The sequence below is a fragment of the Phoenix dactylifera genome, chromosome 5 (genome assembly GCF_051530095.1).
Source record: "Phoenix dactylifera cultivar Ajwa chromosome 5, Ajwa_hap1_PhDact_Kaust_v1.1, whole genome shotgun sequence".
NCBI classification, from domain to species: Eukaryota; Viridiplantae; Streptophyta; class Magnoliopsida; order Arecales; family Arecaceae; genus Phoenix; species Phoenix dactylifera.
The window spans coordinates 3509581-3526506 of NC_143194.1; the positions used below are offsets into that span (position 1 = coordinate 3509581).

General features: G+C 36.9%; 2 protein-coding genes across 2 annotated transcripts; one reads left to right on the forward strand and one right to left on the reverse strand.

Moving 5' to 3' along the window:
- Positions 1-307: 307 nt before the first annotated feature.
- LOC108511209 (uncharacterized) lies at positions 308-1103 on the reverse strand. Its single transcript, XM_039129496.3, has one exon. The coding sequence runs from the start codon at positions 962-964 to the stop codon at positions 452-454; it is 513 nt and encodes a 170-aa protein (XP_038985424.2). The 5' UTR covers positions 965-1103; the 3' UTR covers positions 308-451.
- Positions 1104-11815: 10712 nt separating this feature from the next.
- LOC103704965 (AP2-like ethylene-responsive transcription factor ANT) lies at positions 11816-16579 on the forward strand. Its single transcript, XM_039129497.2, has 9 exons — positions 11816-12341; positions 13432-14098; positions 14282-14364; positions 14509-14517; positions 14629-14717; positions 14841-14914; positions 15308-15358; positions 15496-15572; positions 15964-16579. Exons 1-9 carry the CDS (start codon positions 12125-12127, stop codon positions 16434-16436), a joined length of 1740 nt encoding a protein of 579 aa, XP_038985425.2. The 5' UTR covers positions 11816-12124; the 3' UTR covers positions 16437-16579.
- The last annotated feature ends 347 nt before the right edge of the window (positions 16580-16926 follow it).

The following is a 16926-nucleotide window of genomic DNA, read 5'->3' on the forward strand; positions in this document are numbered from 1 at the left end:
ATAATTCTGGATACAAGGAAATAAAATAAGAGATAAACAACAAAAGCATAAAAAAATTAATTTTTTCATTATAGTATAGAATAGATGGTAGTTTACAGCCTACATTGCAATATCACAGAAAAACAGGAGATACACAAGAGGTAAAAAGACATCAATCCATTTTTACCGAGTATAATAGAAACGGACCTGATCATCAAACGCCCAGCTCCCATTTGGCCAAATTCGAGTCAGAATTATCCAGATTTAGCTGGGCATCCATCATGGAATCCAATTCTCCCACTCCCCACCGAAGATAAAAAAACCAACAACAGCTTCCAATTCCCACCGCGGCGGCGCGCCAAAGGAAAAAGAAACATCATCTTGGGGGAAGACTCAAATCCCAATTCCAAGAATCAAGTAGGGGTTCCAGAGGAAGAGGCCATCTCGCACTGTTCTCGGCGCTCCACCTTCTTCAATTGCGTCCTATGTAAACCAGGAAGGCCCCGAACACCACCTGCAGGGCCACGAAGACCCCGATAAAGATCAGTCCGAGCTTCTCCCCGAAATTGAGTCCCGGCCTGGTGGGCGACTCCCGGTTCACGCTCTGACGTTGCTGGTGGCAGTCACGGTGACCGGAGGGGCAGGAGGAGGAGGACCCGGGAGGCCTCGGACTGGTGTTCCACAGCGGCGGGGGCGGCCCAAAGCCGAAGCGAGGGGGCTCCATCCGATTCGGTGGCGTGAAGCGGGGAGCGAGAAAAGGCGGCGGGGTGGCGGGGGGAGGGGGAGGCGGCGGGTTGGCCGGTGGAGGGGGAGGCGGCGGAGGAGAGAGGGTGGGAGGGGGAGGCGGCGGAGGAGAGAGGGTGGGAGGGGGAGGCGGAGGGTAGTCGGGGGGCGGCGGCGAGGGGGAAGGAGAAGGGCCGGCGGAGAGGATCGGGCGGAAGAAGATGGCGAGGAGGAGGGTTAGGGTAAAGGATCGGAGTTCCATGTGTAGGGTTAGGGTTTCCTGCCGTCGACCGGCGGCGCCGCCACGTTCCGGCGAGCACGGAACGGCATAAAGAAAGGGAGAGACGGAGGGGGAAAGGAGATCGGAATTGGCGGTTGTTTTGTTCAAGTTTTTTTTTTTTTTTTACTCCTCCGAAGTCTTTCTTTCTCGATGATCTCCTTTTTATGGTTCGTCTTCTGGGAATGAGAGAGATCTGAGATGGAACAGAGAGAGACAACCGCGTGGGAAAAAAAAGGATTCCAGTTTTGGGAACAGAGGCGCAGAGGCTGGCGTTTAGCTGTATGATGTCAAACCGCAGCCACCTTTGCATGTTTGGTTGGTTGTTAGAATTGGCGTGGCAAATCCGTAGGACTGCGTCAACTCAATTTCAAATGACATTAAAATAAATTCTTTCTAGTCTTGTATTTGTTCTATTTATAATCAAAACAAAGAAAAAGAAGAGATGAGCCACTTAAGTAAAAAATTCATATTAAGGATAATGATCCATATGTTTAAAAATGTCTAAAATCAAACAAATTTATATTCTGAAAATCATCTAAAATTAAAAAAAAAGGTATATATTTTGAAATCCCTAAGTTATATTTATGGGTGGATGATGTCTTCTTTATTGTGTTAGAATACTAAATTAAATGATAGGATATTTAAATTGAGAATCCACTTTATTTGTTATAATCTGTATTTTTATTTTATATAAAAAATAATAATAATTTCTATTTAGAGATAATATAGGCTATTAAAATTAATCAAAAAAAACAAATTCAAAGTCCTAATTATGTTACAATTTCAAACACAAATCACTTCACATTAATTAATAGGTAACCTTATGCATGCAACCCTCTCCAAAATTTTAATCTTGCTCTCTCAATAGCCCAACAAAGCCTTCAACTTGCACACCTCTCTCTCATACATTTTTTTTGTTCAATACATGTTGTAATAACTTTGGAGGATGCATGGAAACCCCAAAAGTTCAAGTTCATTTTTTTTTCTCCCATTCCAAAAATAACATTTTATTCTTGAAAATCCGCTGCCTTTCGCCTGCTCACAGGGTTAACTTTATTTGGGCCCTTAGCATGCAGCCTTTCATACACGCAGCATGACATTCTAATATTTTAAAATATGTAGATCAAAAATTCATAAATTTTAAATATTTAAATCATCATAAGATGTTTATCATCCTAACATGATGAAAGAAGATACTATTTTGTTGTGTAATAAAATCATGGTGAATGAATGAGAGAAGTTTACAAAACTAGTATCCATCTATTTGAATCCGACCAGTTCCTACGATGCCATTCCCTCCATCCTTTTGTTATATTGTAAATATATGTCAGTTTCTACGTATCTTTGCAGCATAGATCAGAGTCAATAGTATGGATCTCCAATCTATAGGATTTATCATTAATTTTTAATCATTCCATTTTTTTTGTCAAGGTTAATGCTCAATATCTAGTCCAGTCCAAAAAAAAAAAATCCAAATTTGATTCATTTGATTTATATACTTCCATACATGCTGAGATTGCCAAGTAATCCTTGCACTCTCTGAACTTCCCCCATGAAGCACTGGGCATTAACCTTCTCCTCATGCTTCTCGCTCATGTCTTTCCTCTTTGTAGATTTCTTTTGTGCTGCCTTCAACTCTTTTTTTTTGGTCTTGGCCTCGACATCGTTACCGAACTCTGTTGCAGTAGATTTTGTGGAGCCTGCAACTTTTCTCCTTGAGCTTCTTCATCCTTCGACAACAATTACTTGACAAAACTTCTCATTCAGTGGACTCCTAGCTGAAAGATCCTCAGCAGACATAGAGCAGGTTCTCATTAATTCTAGCCTCTGGCAGCATTTTTAATCACGGAAAGTTTAATGAAAAAGTGTGCTTGCATAATATGTTTTACAATTTAATTTGTGCATGATAAATGACAAATGCGAATCTTCTTTTTTTTTTTTATGATTTATAAGACAAGATTTACACGATAAGAGACATGCACTGGTGCACATCAAATATAAATCCCCCATGAAGTGTGCGCTTCTAAATCTACATTTCTTTTTAACATAATTTTTATTTGCCACTTTTTTTTTTGACCATATACAAGTGCTACATCAACTATAAATGTAACAATCCAGAATCTCACCCAAAATGGTTAGTCTACTTGATCTTGTATAAGTATAGAGACTAAAGATAAGCTCGTACGGTCTTCACAGACTTCTCCCGTTTATGCCCTGACGTCCTCTTCAGGCTAAGGATTCAAATCTAATAACAAGCACTACAATCGGCTCGTGGTTAGCCTCAATAGATCCTTGCTGCAGTATCTTCTAGTCCACATAGGTTATGGGTCGGATCCGCTCTGATATTATTTTGTAATAATACAGATCTTACCTAAAAAGCTAGCTGGAAGATATTATTTAGATTTCTTAATTTTGTATAAGTATAGCAACTAAACATATACCCGCACGGATCCTCATAAAAAAATTATAGAATGTCAACTAATATTCAGGTACTTCTTGTGTATTCATATAGCATTAACATGCTCTTGACAAAATAAGAATATCAGTTTACCTTCCAAAATCCGATAGACGGTGTGAGGGATGTGCGATTCAAGAAGGGCGCTGTAACCCCTATCTTCCTTCTTGTAATACATTGCAGTTCAAATAATTAAGTTCTTAATTAACTATGTAGTTGTTATCAGAGAAAGAAAGTCCCAAGTTGCCTATCCACTTGGACAATTCCTTATTTGACACTAAAAACAGACATGGCCATGAGCCTATCAAACATCTCAATGTTGCAACAGCTGAACTGGAATGAACGATAAATGAAGACATGCACAGGATTGGCTAGCTTGAGCAAGGCTAAAAGTTAGTATTAGAGCATATTGAGTAAACAAAGTTAAGTGTTTTAGACTTCGTTTGTCATGTGGCCATCAGAGCATTCACTGCAGTTATCATGTCCCCTTTTTTTTTTTTTTTGGTAAATCGACGTCTCACCATATATGCGAGTATGCTCCGAAGAATCAAAATGCAAAATACGGGCTAAACCCTGTGGAATGGGGGTGCCGCCATCCCATAAAGAAGCGCGGTGTGATGTGTTGCAAAGGAGGCGACCTAGTCAACCACACTTTTCGCCTTCCGTAATATATATGTGACCCCAAATGATGTTCCTTTACTATCTGACAATATACACATCAACCGAACAAACCAATACGAGAACATTATCTCTGTAAGTATCTCTTCAAAACAGTAATAAATAAAACATGGTGGAGGTAGCTTACTTTCTCCATCTTCTTTTCGAAAAACAAACACATGTTTGGAGCGGAGTTGGTCAATGTTGTTTAATGATGTGTTAACCTCTAAAAAGCAAGTAGATTTCCCCAAGGACAAAATACAATCACATTTTTTTGGAAAAAAAATAGATTACCACTCATTAACGAGCGCTATTTGTTCGAAAGATAATTAGAAGACCATGAGCACCCACATAGGTTTTCATATACTGTTTGCATATCATAAATTGATTGACTCGGTGCGGCCAACCTACAATATGATGTAATAGACTATATAAACAAAATAAAACACGCCTATGTTCTTTGAAGCTATCCATCTGCTCCCTTCTAACATTGTGCCCAAAAAACAATGTGCTATGTACATGATTAGGTTCGTTATTTTAAAAGCAAATGAATAATATTTTCATTTGAAAAAGAATTACAAGATAATAGTGCTGCAGACCGGATGGCAGTATATGTACCTAACTGTAACAAATATTCTTTTGATTACCTAAAGAAAGAATTATAAAATCTTAAATCTCAACATAGGGGAACTAGGCTCAAAGCTCAATAGACAATAAAATGAAACAATCCTAACATCTAACCTCTTTAACCAAGGTAGACCCATTATCCTTAACACCTACAATCATTTTTTTTGTAAATTAATTTCTATAACCATATGGCCCCAAGAGATTAGTGTTTCATACCACAACCTACCATATAGATTAAAATTAATTAATATTGGATCGGGATTCTCTTCCTTTGTGACTTCGGATTTGAGAGGACTTGTCTTCCAATCATGACTGTTCGGGCCCGTTTGGTTTGCGGGAAAAGAAGGGGAAAAAGTGTGGTCAATGGGAAAGTAATGAGATGCCTCTTGTTTGGTTGGAGTTTTCAAAGGAGAGAGACGGAAAAGTTCTATTCCCATAGGAATATGATTTCCACATTTCATAGGAAAGTCTTTCCCACGAAAAACATGGAAAAGTTACTTTTCCATTAGACGGGAATCACTCTATTTTTACTTTTTTCCAAAAAGACTCTTCAGCATTAAATAAGCATTAAAGAGGCATTAAAGACCTAATTTTTATTAAGGGTATAATAGGAATTATACATAACTTTCTAAGGAAAGTGGATGGCCAACCAAACATAAGCACTTTGGAAATTTGTCACTTTTCTATGGTCAATCAAACATGCCAAAAGTACTTTTCTAGGCATTCTCTTTCTGAAAATTTGTTTTCCAAAAATTATATTCCTAGAAGGGAAAATGCTTCCCGCGAACCAAACGAGCCCTTCGTGATTAATTGGATGGAGCCCACGGGCACTTAAATTGGCATGAGAAATTAAAGTTGACTCACTCCAAGGTGGTCTCCTCCTCGGCCTTTCGATTGGAGGAAGTTCAGAATGAGATTGCATTCAGATCACGATCCCAAAGTAATAGGACAGCTCTCAAGGAGATGATGTCAAAATGGAGGACGAAATCTGAAAAAAATCACAACTAAAACAACGAAAGGAAACAAAAGCAAAAAATTACAGGTGAAAAAGTCCAAGCAACCCCGTGCATTCCGAAACTTTTTATTTTTTTATTTTTTGTATATATTTGTATACATAATGTATGGTACATCCGTTTCAGCAAAAAAAAAAAAAAAAAAGGGTCCAACCAAACTAGAGTAACGCAAGACTCAGGCCTGCAAAGAAAGAAGTTAAGTTTAGATTGAGTTTTTGGTGAGACGAGGCCGATTTAGTGGCAAGCCCAAAATAGGATCCCAGATTACAATCTATTATCAAAAAAAAAAAAAAGTTCAGGTAAAGTTTGTTATGATTGCTATTTTTTATTTTAATTTCAATGATAAATCTTTTACTGCAAGATAGAAAAGTCCTTGTTTAAGGCCTATTCTTTGATAGGTAAATATTTTCAAGATATTGGTTAATTTTTTTGTTGACCAATATACTCATATTTTTATCTTTCTTTAGGTAGAGAATTTATTTTCTTCTAGGTAACACTTACTTATGAAATGAGAGAAAAATTTTATCCACTTAGGAGGTGGATAAGCCATTTTTCTATCAATCTAAACAATAACTTTTTATTTTATTCCTAGCCCTATAATAATAATATTATTATATTATACATTATAAAATAAAATATATATTATTTATATGAAATATATAATATAATAATATTATTATATATAATAATGTTTATATAATAAAGTGTATTGTGGAAAATATGGATGGATCTAAGCAACTTACCCATAAAAGTAGTAATGCAAAAGAACATTAGTAACAGGTTTTAGAACTATTTTTTAATGCATAAAAAAATGAATAAATTATTTTTCATCTACATGTTGTCTGAAAAATATTTATACAGAAAAATACAGGTTTCTAGGTAATTTTTACCTTTCAAAGAACATGCCCTAGGACATGACAAGAGCAAAGGACTAGTACCAACGTATCATGCACGACTTTTAGGGAAGCTAAATTGATGGCGAAGCATGACCATGTGATGACATTTGACTCATGAGTGTCCATGGAGCACAAATTTTTACAGTAGCAGGATGAGCCATAAGAATAACATCTTCAAAAGTTCATTAAAAATGGCTTAGAAGGTATTTTGGTATGAAACTGACTAACTTTCCAATTCATCGAAAATTCTCAAAATTAGACCTGTTTCCAATTAGAAAAATGATGATAAACGAAATAGTTGGCAGTTGAGGCAGCTCGATCCTGGAAAGTCGCTGGGTCCACCTTTCCAAAGAAGTCATCTACAGTGAGAAGGACAATTTTGTCTTGTTGCCTGCCATATTTGTCTTCACTAGGTTATAGATTTCACGTAGGATAGCGGCAATTCAGCCATGGATGCCTGGAGGGTTGCCAGTGCTGTACTCTTGGCCATAAGCTTGAATTAGAGGTTCAAATGGGTTGGATCGGCTCCGATCCAACTTGATTTCTTATTTGGATTCTAATTTTAGACACAGATTCAATCCAATAGAAAACCGAGTTAGGTCAGATCGAATCCACTATTATAATTTTGGACCCAACGGATCATTCAAGTCTATATTGGGTCCGGATTGGATCCGAATCGGGTCAAGCCATTTATGGCTTTAGAACTTATTTGCATTTCCACGGGCCCAAATAAATAATTTTATAGATTCGGATCGGATCGGATCGGGTCAGGTCGTAGGATTGAAAATCCAAAATTATCCAAATTTCAAATGAGTCGAGTCGGATTTAAATCTAGTAATTCAGACTCGATCCAGAAAATAGAATGGGTATAATTTTAGAATCCGACTCGGCCCTACGGTCCTCTAAAATGGGTCGGGTTGGGTGTAGGCGGGTCACGGGTCAACCTGAACCATTTGTTATGTTAGCCTGAATGGGGAGATTTCTGTTGTATATTGCGTAATAGGTTGTGTTCGCTGCTAGGCTGCAATTTAGTTATCTCAAAGCTTCCAAGACCTCGCTCAACTGAGTTTCAAGTTGGTGAATTCTGGAATTAGCATGGCCGCCGGCTGAATCCATGGTTGGTGAGGTTGGTTTGCTATTAATGCTGAGCTTATGAAATGTTTCAGCCACTCCAGAGGCACATACAAGGATCATGGATGGATCTACTAGCTTCTGATAGCGTAACAATGACATCAAAAAGATGCCCACGGTGAGCAAATGGCGTCAGAAAGAGCATTGAAAATGAACTCCAAGCATCAATTGAATGTTGATGCATTAGCTAGGTACCAATGGCGGGTGGTATTGCCATTAGTATGCTTTGGATGATGGTCTTCCTCGCATCAGTTGCTTAAGGATGGTGTGGAACTTGGTTGCACTAGAAACCCCGGGAAATAAGAACATGGGTCCTGAATGCATGTATCAATTTGCCTTTAACTAGGTATGGTTGCAAAAGCAACGTTGTAACTAGGGTAACAAGCAAGGAAAGCAGTACTGGAACTAGCATCTGTGCCGGCTAGTTCGTGGGATAGTATAGTATGCTCCCATGGCATAGTAGAAAGAGAGAGAAGAAGAAAGGGAGAGAGAGGAAGAAGGCGGCGGCCGGAACATGAGCGAGGGAGTGGGAAGAAAGGGCTTTCAAAAGTACTTTATAGCTTGTGGTTGGAACCTATTTTGACTTCAATAAAATTTCAAAATATTTGTGAACAAATCTCATAGTTATATTGATTATATAATATCATATCATATTATTATACTATAAATATAATATTATATTACATTGCAGTAATATTATACAATGTATAATATTTTAAAATGTAATAACATATTATTATATTGTAACAATATATTACTATATTATATTATATCACACTATATTATAATGATATTTTGTTACATTATAATATTATATCATATTATATATTATATTACGTAATAGTATGTAATATTACATTGTATTTTTACAATATTATACAATATCTTTTATTATTATCATATCAAAAATACTTTCTCAATATGGTTACTAAGTATATATTAACGTTTTACAATACTTTAGAAATGTAGTTATCAAACAATAAATTACTTTTTGTAAAAGTTATATTTGCCATAGCTACTTTCGAAAAGCCCTCTTACCAATAGCAATATCAAATATGGCCTAATTCTCTATCGTCCTTTGGCCCTGAAGCATTTTCTTGGTACTATGTTTAGGTTTCAAAACATATCTTAATATTGAGATGTACTAATTAATTTTTTTTTTAACTTTTTTTAGTACACCAGCTCCTCACACCAAGCATTAGAAGTAAAAAAAATGATTTAAAAATATCAGTTCATACAATGTATTACATTGGTTGAGATACTATGACTGAGATTTTTGTATACACTGTAGCTGAATTAGATCCAATCTGAGATCTTGGACAATATGAAATTGTGGTCCATCTTTATTTACGCTCCAGGTTGTTGAGGCTAAAAAACTATTTGGTGCGAATAAATGTTGAGTGTCACCTTATTATGGCTTATGAGTATTTTGCTCAAAGCAATGCCCAGCTGGACTTGATACTCGAAAAAACGAATCCTTTTTCTAAATAACTATTATTTTTACTAAATAACTATTAATTTTTTACTTTTCACAAAGCAGTCTCGACTCTCGAAATTGTTCCAACGGCTATCAATTCTAAACAAGTGTGCAGATGGACCAAGAGCGGGAATAGCGCTGCGAGAAGCTCTTCTCTGGAAGGAAGCATGGGAAAAAGTACGGCAAATAAAAAAAAATAGAGAAATTTTTTTTACAAATATTCTTAAACTTGTAGATAAAATAGAATATATTTTTTCTTTATTAAAAAATAAAAAGTATTTTATATAATTTTTTTATAAAAATATATGCTTAATCAAATATAAGCCATTTTTAAATATATAAAATTTATTTTCTTAGCCATTATATATCTAAATATTAGTTTTTTTAAACAAAAATATTTTAGTAAAAAAAAAAATCTCCAAAACAAAACGTATTCGGTATTCTTCATCAGAGAGGCTGCTCCTCCATTGCTCTGTTATTTTTTTGACTCTTGCTTCCACTGCTGCATTTACATCAGAGAAACACGAGCGGCCCTTTCTACCAACCAAAAAAAAAAAAGAAGAAAAATCCGGTTCTCACCGCCCCACGCCCATCTCTTTCCGATTCCGCGAGCTGAGAATTCCCACGGGCTTTGTCCGTTTGACACGAAGGAATCGCCTCGGGAACGCAGCCAACCCAGCCCTGCATCTCATCCGGTTCACGTCTGCAGCGCCTCTGTCTTTTATTTGCAGTTGGCTTAGGCCCCGGCAGGGGGTTAAAGGCACGGCCTTCGAGGGAAATCGCTGCCTTCCGCCCCCTTGGCGTTTATATCTCTCTCACTTCTATCTCTCTGGTGACGACGTGACGTATGTCAGTTGCTGCCTTTGAGCTCCTCTCTTTTCTTGGCCACTGTCCAACGTAATCCTTTGGCTTTTGTCCAAAAGCCTACCGTAGTAGTATGGTTCATTCTCGGAACAAGTTATTAGGCAACCGAACCATGGAACGCCCGTTTATGCACTTTGTTGCACCATGGAAGCCGTGAGAGAGACTCTACTAGAGTTATTCTATGGATAATTCAGATCTCGAAACTTTATCTATTTTTATAAAATTATTGGCAAAAACAATGCATTCCTAAGATTTCACATATTTACGGTATATCTGATTGAATGGCATCTTATGTATGAGATCTATATTATAGATTTTTTAGATAGATTTTTCTGAACAGCTTTTTTTATATTTCATCTTTTGATTTCTATATATGTATTTATACTTGATTAATTTAAATCATCCAAAAAAGAAAAGTCCGGATGTTAGAGGCTGAGGATGAGATTGGATTCCTATGTTATTGACATCCAACATCCAATTCTCAACCGGTTAACACCTTCTAGAATGCAAGGATTTGAACTTGGTACTTGTAATTCTTATCTCGAGATAGATTACCTACTATGGCCTGATATTGTGACTAGCAGGACTAACAATAGTAGAGATCCAATGCATTGTGTCCTTAAAATTGTTTATGTTGAGTATGTCTTTGAATTTATTGAGTTCAAATCGATTTAGGACATCGGATATATATAACCTAATCTAATTATTTAGGAATACTGGTTTGAATCTAAATTAACTTATTATGTGATATCTATCTTGTAATTTTATGGAAAGAGAATAATTGAATGTTCTAGAGATTAGATATATTGAGAGTTTGGATTTGTAAGAAAATCTTATACTTCATAGTCTTTTGCTTCAAAACACGCACACTAGTGTTTGCTCAGTGTTCAACCAGAACTTATTATGAAATCTTAGAATCTCAAAATCAGAAGCGCCTGGAAACTTTGTTTTCACCTCATAATGGTCACCAACTTTTTTCCAATAGGAGAGGCAAATGACTCTTCTGCAATTAAAAGTCTTAGGATCTGAAATTAAATATTTGTAAGAGAATGTACCTGCATTGTGTTTTTCCTTCTGCTGGCACATAACATTTTAAATCTAGGTAAGGATTTGAACAAACTCGGATGATTAGAAGGAATATCAATACATGAATATATAAGGAATGCAGTGATGCTCATGCTCTTGCATCCTAAAATTTGAGGCTGAATAATTTGCTTAAAACAAAAAATAAACATATAAAAAATTAAATTTTATTTATAGATTGATAAAATAAAGAATAATAAATAGAATTTTGAAGTTTCATAAGTTGCTTCGAAAGAGGCCGAACTATGTATTTTTCCACTTTTGGAATATGTTTAAGGTCAAGTGTTCGATCATAATAGAAAAAACACATAAAATTACTATTTAAGTATTTTTGGTGCAAGAAAAGAATGAAAGAGAGTTATTTTTTTTGATGTTTCTCTTTTAGGAATACATAAATTTTCTATAGAAGAAATTCTGGATGTGAATAGTGTTAAGTAGTATAGGCAAGAGGAGAAGAGAGAGAAAAACTACTCAGTATTTTTTTTTTCTCCTTTACAACTAAGATCTTAAAACTAATATAAATAAAATAAATTTTAGAATTATATATATTTATATATAATAATAAAGAAGTGAAATCTTTTGGAGTCGTGAAGCTGCCATGGCTTCTCAAGTTTATCGCGGGTAAAAAGGAATTGCTCTGCAGGACGCGTATAGGGTGGACCCAGGGAACGATCTCCAAGGAGGCAAGAGTTACAGCCCTCGTACAGGGGTAGACACCAGAGAGACAGGAGGAGAGAGCGACACCCAAAGCCAAAAATAAGTTTCTCCAGTCTGGTTTCAATGCTCATCTCATGCAAGTCCATTTTTGGAGTTTGAGCACCAAAAAGAATATGTAAACTAGGGAGGAGGAAGAAGAGAGAGAGAGAGAGAGAGCTGTCCATGATCCTTTAACTTAGGCTTCTGGGCTTTAGCCATCTTCCGAAGCTCTCTTCCGTTACCATGGACATTTATCTCCCTCTCTCCCCTCATCACCACCCCCACAACCACCAAAACCACCACCACCACCACCACCACCACCAAGAGGAAGGCTTTGCAGGTGGTGGAGAGGGTGGCGGGAATGTGGGCCTTGGTACTCCTTTGCCTCTTTTGCCTATATGCTCTGATGGTTCTCTCTGCCTCTTGGAGCCACTCTCTAAGCCTCCTCATGGTGCACCAGGTACAACTCTCAGTCCTAATCCTCTTGAATTCCTACTACGCTTTCTGCTGTTTTCTTTTAAAAAAGATCAGAATGCCATCCTCTTGTTATTTGTTATGGCGTGCTTATGTTAGCTGTCTTCTAGTCTCTTCTACTTCTAAGTTGGCATCTTTCTTTCACTTTTCCAGCTTTGGTCATCAAGTTTTGGATCCACTTCTGGAAGTTTTAATTGGATTTTCTTCTCTCCCGTTGATATCATGCAATCAATCGGAGGTTTGAAAACCTACTGTAATATATTGAGTAATGAGTCCTAGTCGAATCGTTTGGCTCCTTGGGCTCTTGGCATCCCTTCTGTAGGTTTTAGCCCCTGAGGCTTTTATCATTTTGCTTTCTTTTGATCTATTTTTAAGTTCGTAGCACCATTTCTCATGGTTGTTCTTCGAAGGCGTGCTTCCATCTTTCATTTATGTGAACTTGTACTACTTCTAGCTATTCTTTTGCTCTTGGAGATCTCTCTCTCCCTCTGTTTTGGTCAAGTTATTCTGAAAATTATATTTCGCCCCATTTTCTCATTGGCCACTGTTTTTTTTTTTTTTTAAATGGTGAGATCATTGGCCATGCTGAATTATGTTCTCACTCCAAGCAAAATCCATCAAACTTAAATATCCAAGAGAGAGAAATTCATGTAATATATGAGAAGGGATGGACCTATGCAACTGTTAAAAGCTCTTCTCTCTGTTTTGCTGATTTGTGTCTTCCATGTCTTTCATCTCTTCCATGCATTGTTATTGCTTATTTTCCCTAGTGCTGTTATTTGTATAAATATTATGTCATTATCTCTTGTCATAATGATCATGTAGACTTCTTTCCTTTTTTTCTTTTTGTTGGTTTAAAAATTGCAAGGTCCAATTAATCTATTAAGTACATGATGGATGCAGAGTATTTGTTCTCTCTGCACTATTCTTAGATTGCGCTCTTCTGCCAGTGCCTTTAATTATCACCAAATCTATCTATTCATGTGGGGGTATCCCATTTTTATTTTCTCTCCATATTGGATCAATTTATGCCAAATTAGAAAATTGAATAACTCAAAAAGATACTGTGTTTGTAGATTGGAATTATGAGGCTTCCATGGCCGCCACATTCACCAACAAGAGTGCTGATGAGGAAAGAGAAGGGCCAAAGCTAGAAGACCTTTTGGGTGGGTACTCTGAGAACATCAATAAAGAGAGCCAGAGCCATCAATCCATCTCCTCCTTCCATGACTTCTACTACCATAACCCAACTAGTCCTAGCATCAATATTAACATGCCTCCATCATTTAGCAATGGAAACAAGGAGAAAGAAGAAGAGATACAAAACTCGTATAAACTTTTTCAGTCCTTCCACCAGTCTAAGCAATCATTTGATCAAACTTACAACCTCAAGCCCCAATTTCTCATGCCCAACCACAACCCCGTTACTAACTCAACATACAGTGTGGGATTAGATGGTGCAGCATCCATATCAGGATTCAAGTCTCGGCTGAGGCAGAATTTGTCTACACCAATGGAGAAGCAATTGGCTGAGGCCTTTGAATGCAACTCCCAATCTCTAACTCTTTCAATGAGTCCAAGTGTGCCTTTTGGAGCTAATGAAATTATTCCAGCTGCCTCATCACATTTTTCTGACAGTGCTCGAAACTATCTGGTGGCGAAGCCGATGAACCAAGAGCCAATTCCACGTAAATCCAGTGAAACTTTTGGCCAAAGGACCTCTCAGTATAGAGGAGTCACCAGGTGGGCCTGTTGGACTGCATTTTGTATGATATATATATATATATATATATATATATATATATATATATATATATATATATATATATATATATATATATATATATATATATATATATATATATATATTTATATATATATTTGTTACTATTTATCATAACTAATGTTATTATTTGGCTTCTATAGGCATAGATGGACAGGAAGATATGAAGCCCATCTGTGGGACAACAGTTGCAGGAAAGAAGGTCAAACTAGAAAGGGTAGACAAGGTAGACAATAAAAGACATCTGTGTTGAACGAAAAAAATCTTGAAGATTAGTGGTTTTAGGAATGTGGTATTAGATACTAACATTAGAGTCTTTTGTTTCCTTTTTTTCTCCTTGTTCTTTTGATGGAGGACCGCACACGAACAGTTTACTTAGGTAAGATCGAAGGTTACTCTTGATGATTTTTTTTTTCAACCACATTGTCATTTCTTATCACTAACCTTAGAGTGTAGTAATGTACATTTTGCTTTCCCCTGTCTGCTTTAGGGGGTTATGATAAGGAAGAGAAGGCAGCAAGGGCATATGATTTAGCTGCACTCAAATACTGGGGTCCAACCACTCAATTAAATTTTTCAGTAAGTTGTTGCTTTTTTCCTCTGTTTCAGTTTCTTTTATTTTGTAATCCAGTGGAGGACACAAATTGTTGCTTGTATATTCCATCTTAACCAGTTAACTGTTCTGTTCATGACTGTTCTCAGCTTAGCAGTTATGAGAAAGAGATAGAAGAGATGAAGAACATGACAAGGCAGGAGTTTGTAGCCTATTTAAGAAGGTTTATATACCTCTATCATTTGTTTTATGTATGACCGAAAATCTTCAACTTTTTTTGTGGCTTATTTTGTAGGTGATATACAAATGCACCCTTCTTTTTAAATAGATAAAATTGCCTTTTTATGCTTCTTTCTGACACTGTTTAAAGAGATTGATTCATGCATTGATGGAATTCCCTTTTTATTTTACTTCCAAACACATCTTACTTGTGAAGCTAGGGTATTTAATCTCAATATCATTTTACTTTTGTTGTTGAACAAGAACATCTTTGCTTTGTGAATTTTGATTCCTTCATCATCACTGCATATGTGTGTCTCTTAACTGATATGGAAGAAATATGAACAATCCTCTGCCATTTTTATACAATTTAAGTTTTTCTCTTGGATGACTTCAGGAACAGCAGTGGTTTTTCTCGAGGTGCATCTATGTACAGAGGGGTCACAAGGTTCTCTTCAAACAAGTTCATTAATATCAAAACTCAGTTTGTTTACTACTTTCCACATTCAAGCTTCCATCATGAAATTTCCATTACAAACTCTCAATCTGTCTCATATCTTTCTCCTTCTGTCTATGTATCTATAGGCATCACCAACATGGGAGGTGGCAAGCTAGAATTGGGAGGGTTGCAGGCAACAAGGACTTGTACCTTGGAACTTTCAGTGAGTTGCTCCTCTACAAACAAGCAATACCAATAGTCCCATTTTATTTGTTTTATTTTTGCAAGTTTTCTGTATACCAAGATGGTTGTATTACTCTATCTTCTACTCTGCTAAATACCTCCCAAAAAACAAAGAAAAGTTCATGGCACTATTCTTGCGATATTTTAATAGTCCTATTTAATTTAATCTGAGAGTCCATGTCAATGTTGTAATCCATTAGTAGTTTTCAACGCTTCGTGCCATTTTTTATTTTCTTGCGTCTTTCTTATTTCATGGCAATGGAACAGTATTAACTCTACTTGGTGAGTCATTACTTGTTTGCTCAAGAAAAGAAAAATCAAATTGCTCGAAGGCCTTCGAACCACCATGTAATTATAGTTTGTAAGTGCAGGCACTCAGGAGGAAGCTGCAGAGGCCTACGACATTGCAGCCATCAAGTTCAGAGGACTGAATGCAGTGACCAACTTTGATATCACAAAGTATGATGTTAAACGCATTTGCTCGAGCTCAAGCCTCATCGCTGGTGATCTTGCGAAACGATCCCCCAAGAACTCCCTTTCTCTTGGAGAGCACACTATCCTCACCGGGAGGCATGATGAGCCATTGGAGCCCCCCAATTCAGCTCGAAGCGTCGTGAACTCTGTTGTTTCTTCTTCCATGAGCAATGCAGACTCCACAAGAAGCGGCAGGCCAGGGAGGGGGCATGCTGTCCCTTTAAATGCACTGAAACATGAGAACAGTGATCAGAATGGTAATGGGCATGGAGGAGTTAGGGGGAATATGGACTGGATGACAGCTGAAGCTCGGCCGACAGGGTTTCAAGTGGCTTACCAGCTTCCCATGTTTGCACTGTGGAACAAATGAGTTCTCAGAGGGATCGATCATTTTGTTTGCATGATCATGTTATCTTGGCTGAGTGGGATTTTGTAGTGACAAGTTCTTTGCTCAAAAGTTTTGTAGTGACAAGTTCCGGTTCATGGATTTAAGGTGCTAAGATTCATTTCTTACCTTTCTGATTCAATATGTTCATTTCAAGTAGAACTTAATTTCCACATCGAAAGAATTTTCTTTGGCCTTGTGCTGAGAACCAGTGACATTTCCATGGTTCAGCTCATAAGCTAGTATGTGGGCTCAGAGCAAGGGGTAAAACTCTTCCAACAACAGGTCCAATGGATTTAATAAAAGATAACTACAAAATAACAAATCATGTTCAAAGAGCATAAAAGAAAAATATATTTTGGATAGCTCAATGGAAAAGAGAGCCTTATCCAAAAACAAAAAAGGACAATAAAAAATATAGAAGATTTTTACAAATATGCCTATATATACAACTTCAAGCCTTCTTTGCTCATTT

Excerpts from the sequence above, each read along its gene's own strand:
- LOC108511209 (XM_039129496.3), bottom strand. The coding sequence starts at position 964 with ATGGAACTCCGATCCTTTACCCTAACCCTCCTCCTCGCCATCTTCTTC.
- LOC103704965 (XM_039129497.2), top strand. The coding sequence starts at position 12,125 with ATGGACATTTATCTCCCTCTCTCCCCTCATCACCACCCCCACAACCAC. Across the intron at positions 14,099-14,281 it reads CAGTATAGAGGAGTCACCAG|GCATAGATGGACAGGAAGAT; the intron begins GTGGGCCTGTTG and ends TGGCTTCTATAG. Across the intron at positions 15,359-15,495 it reads ATGTACAGAGGGGTCACAAG|GCATCACCAACATGGGAGGT; the intron begins GTTCTCTTCAAA and ends ATGTATCTATAG.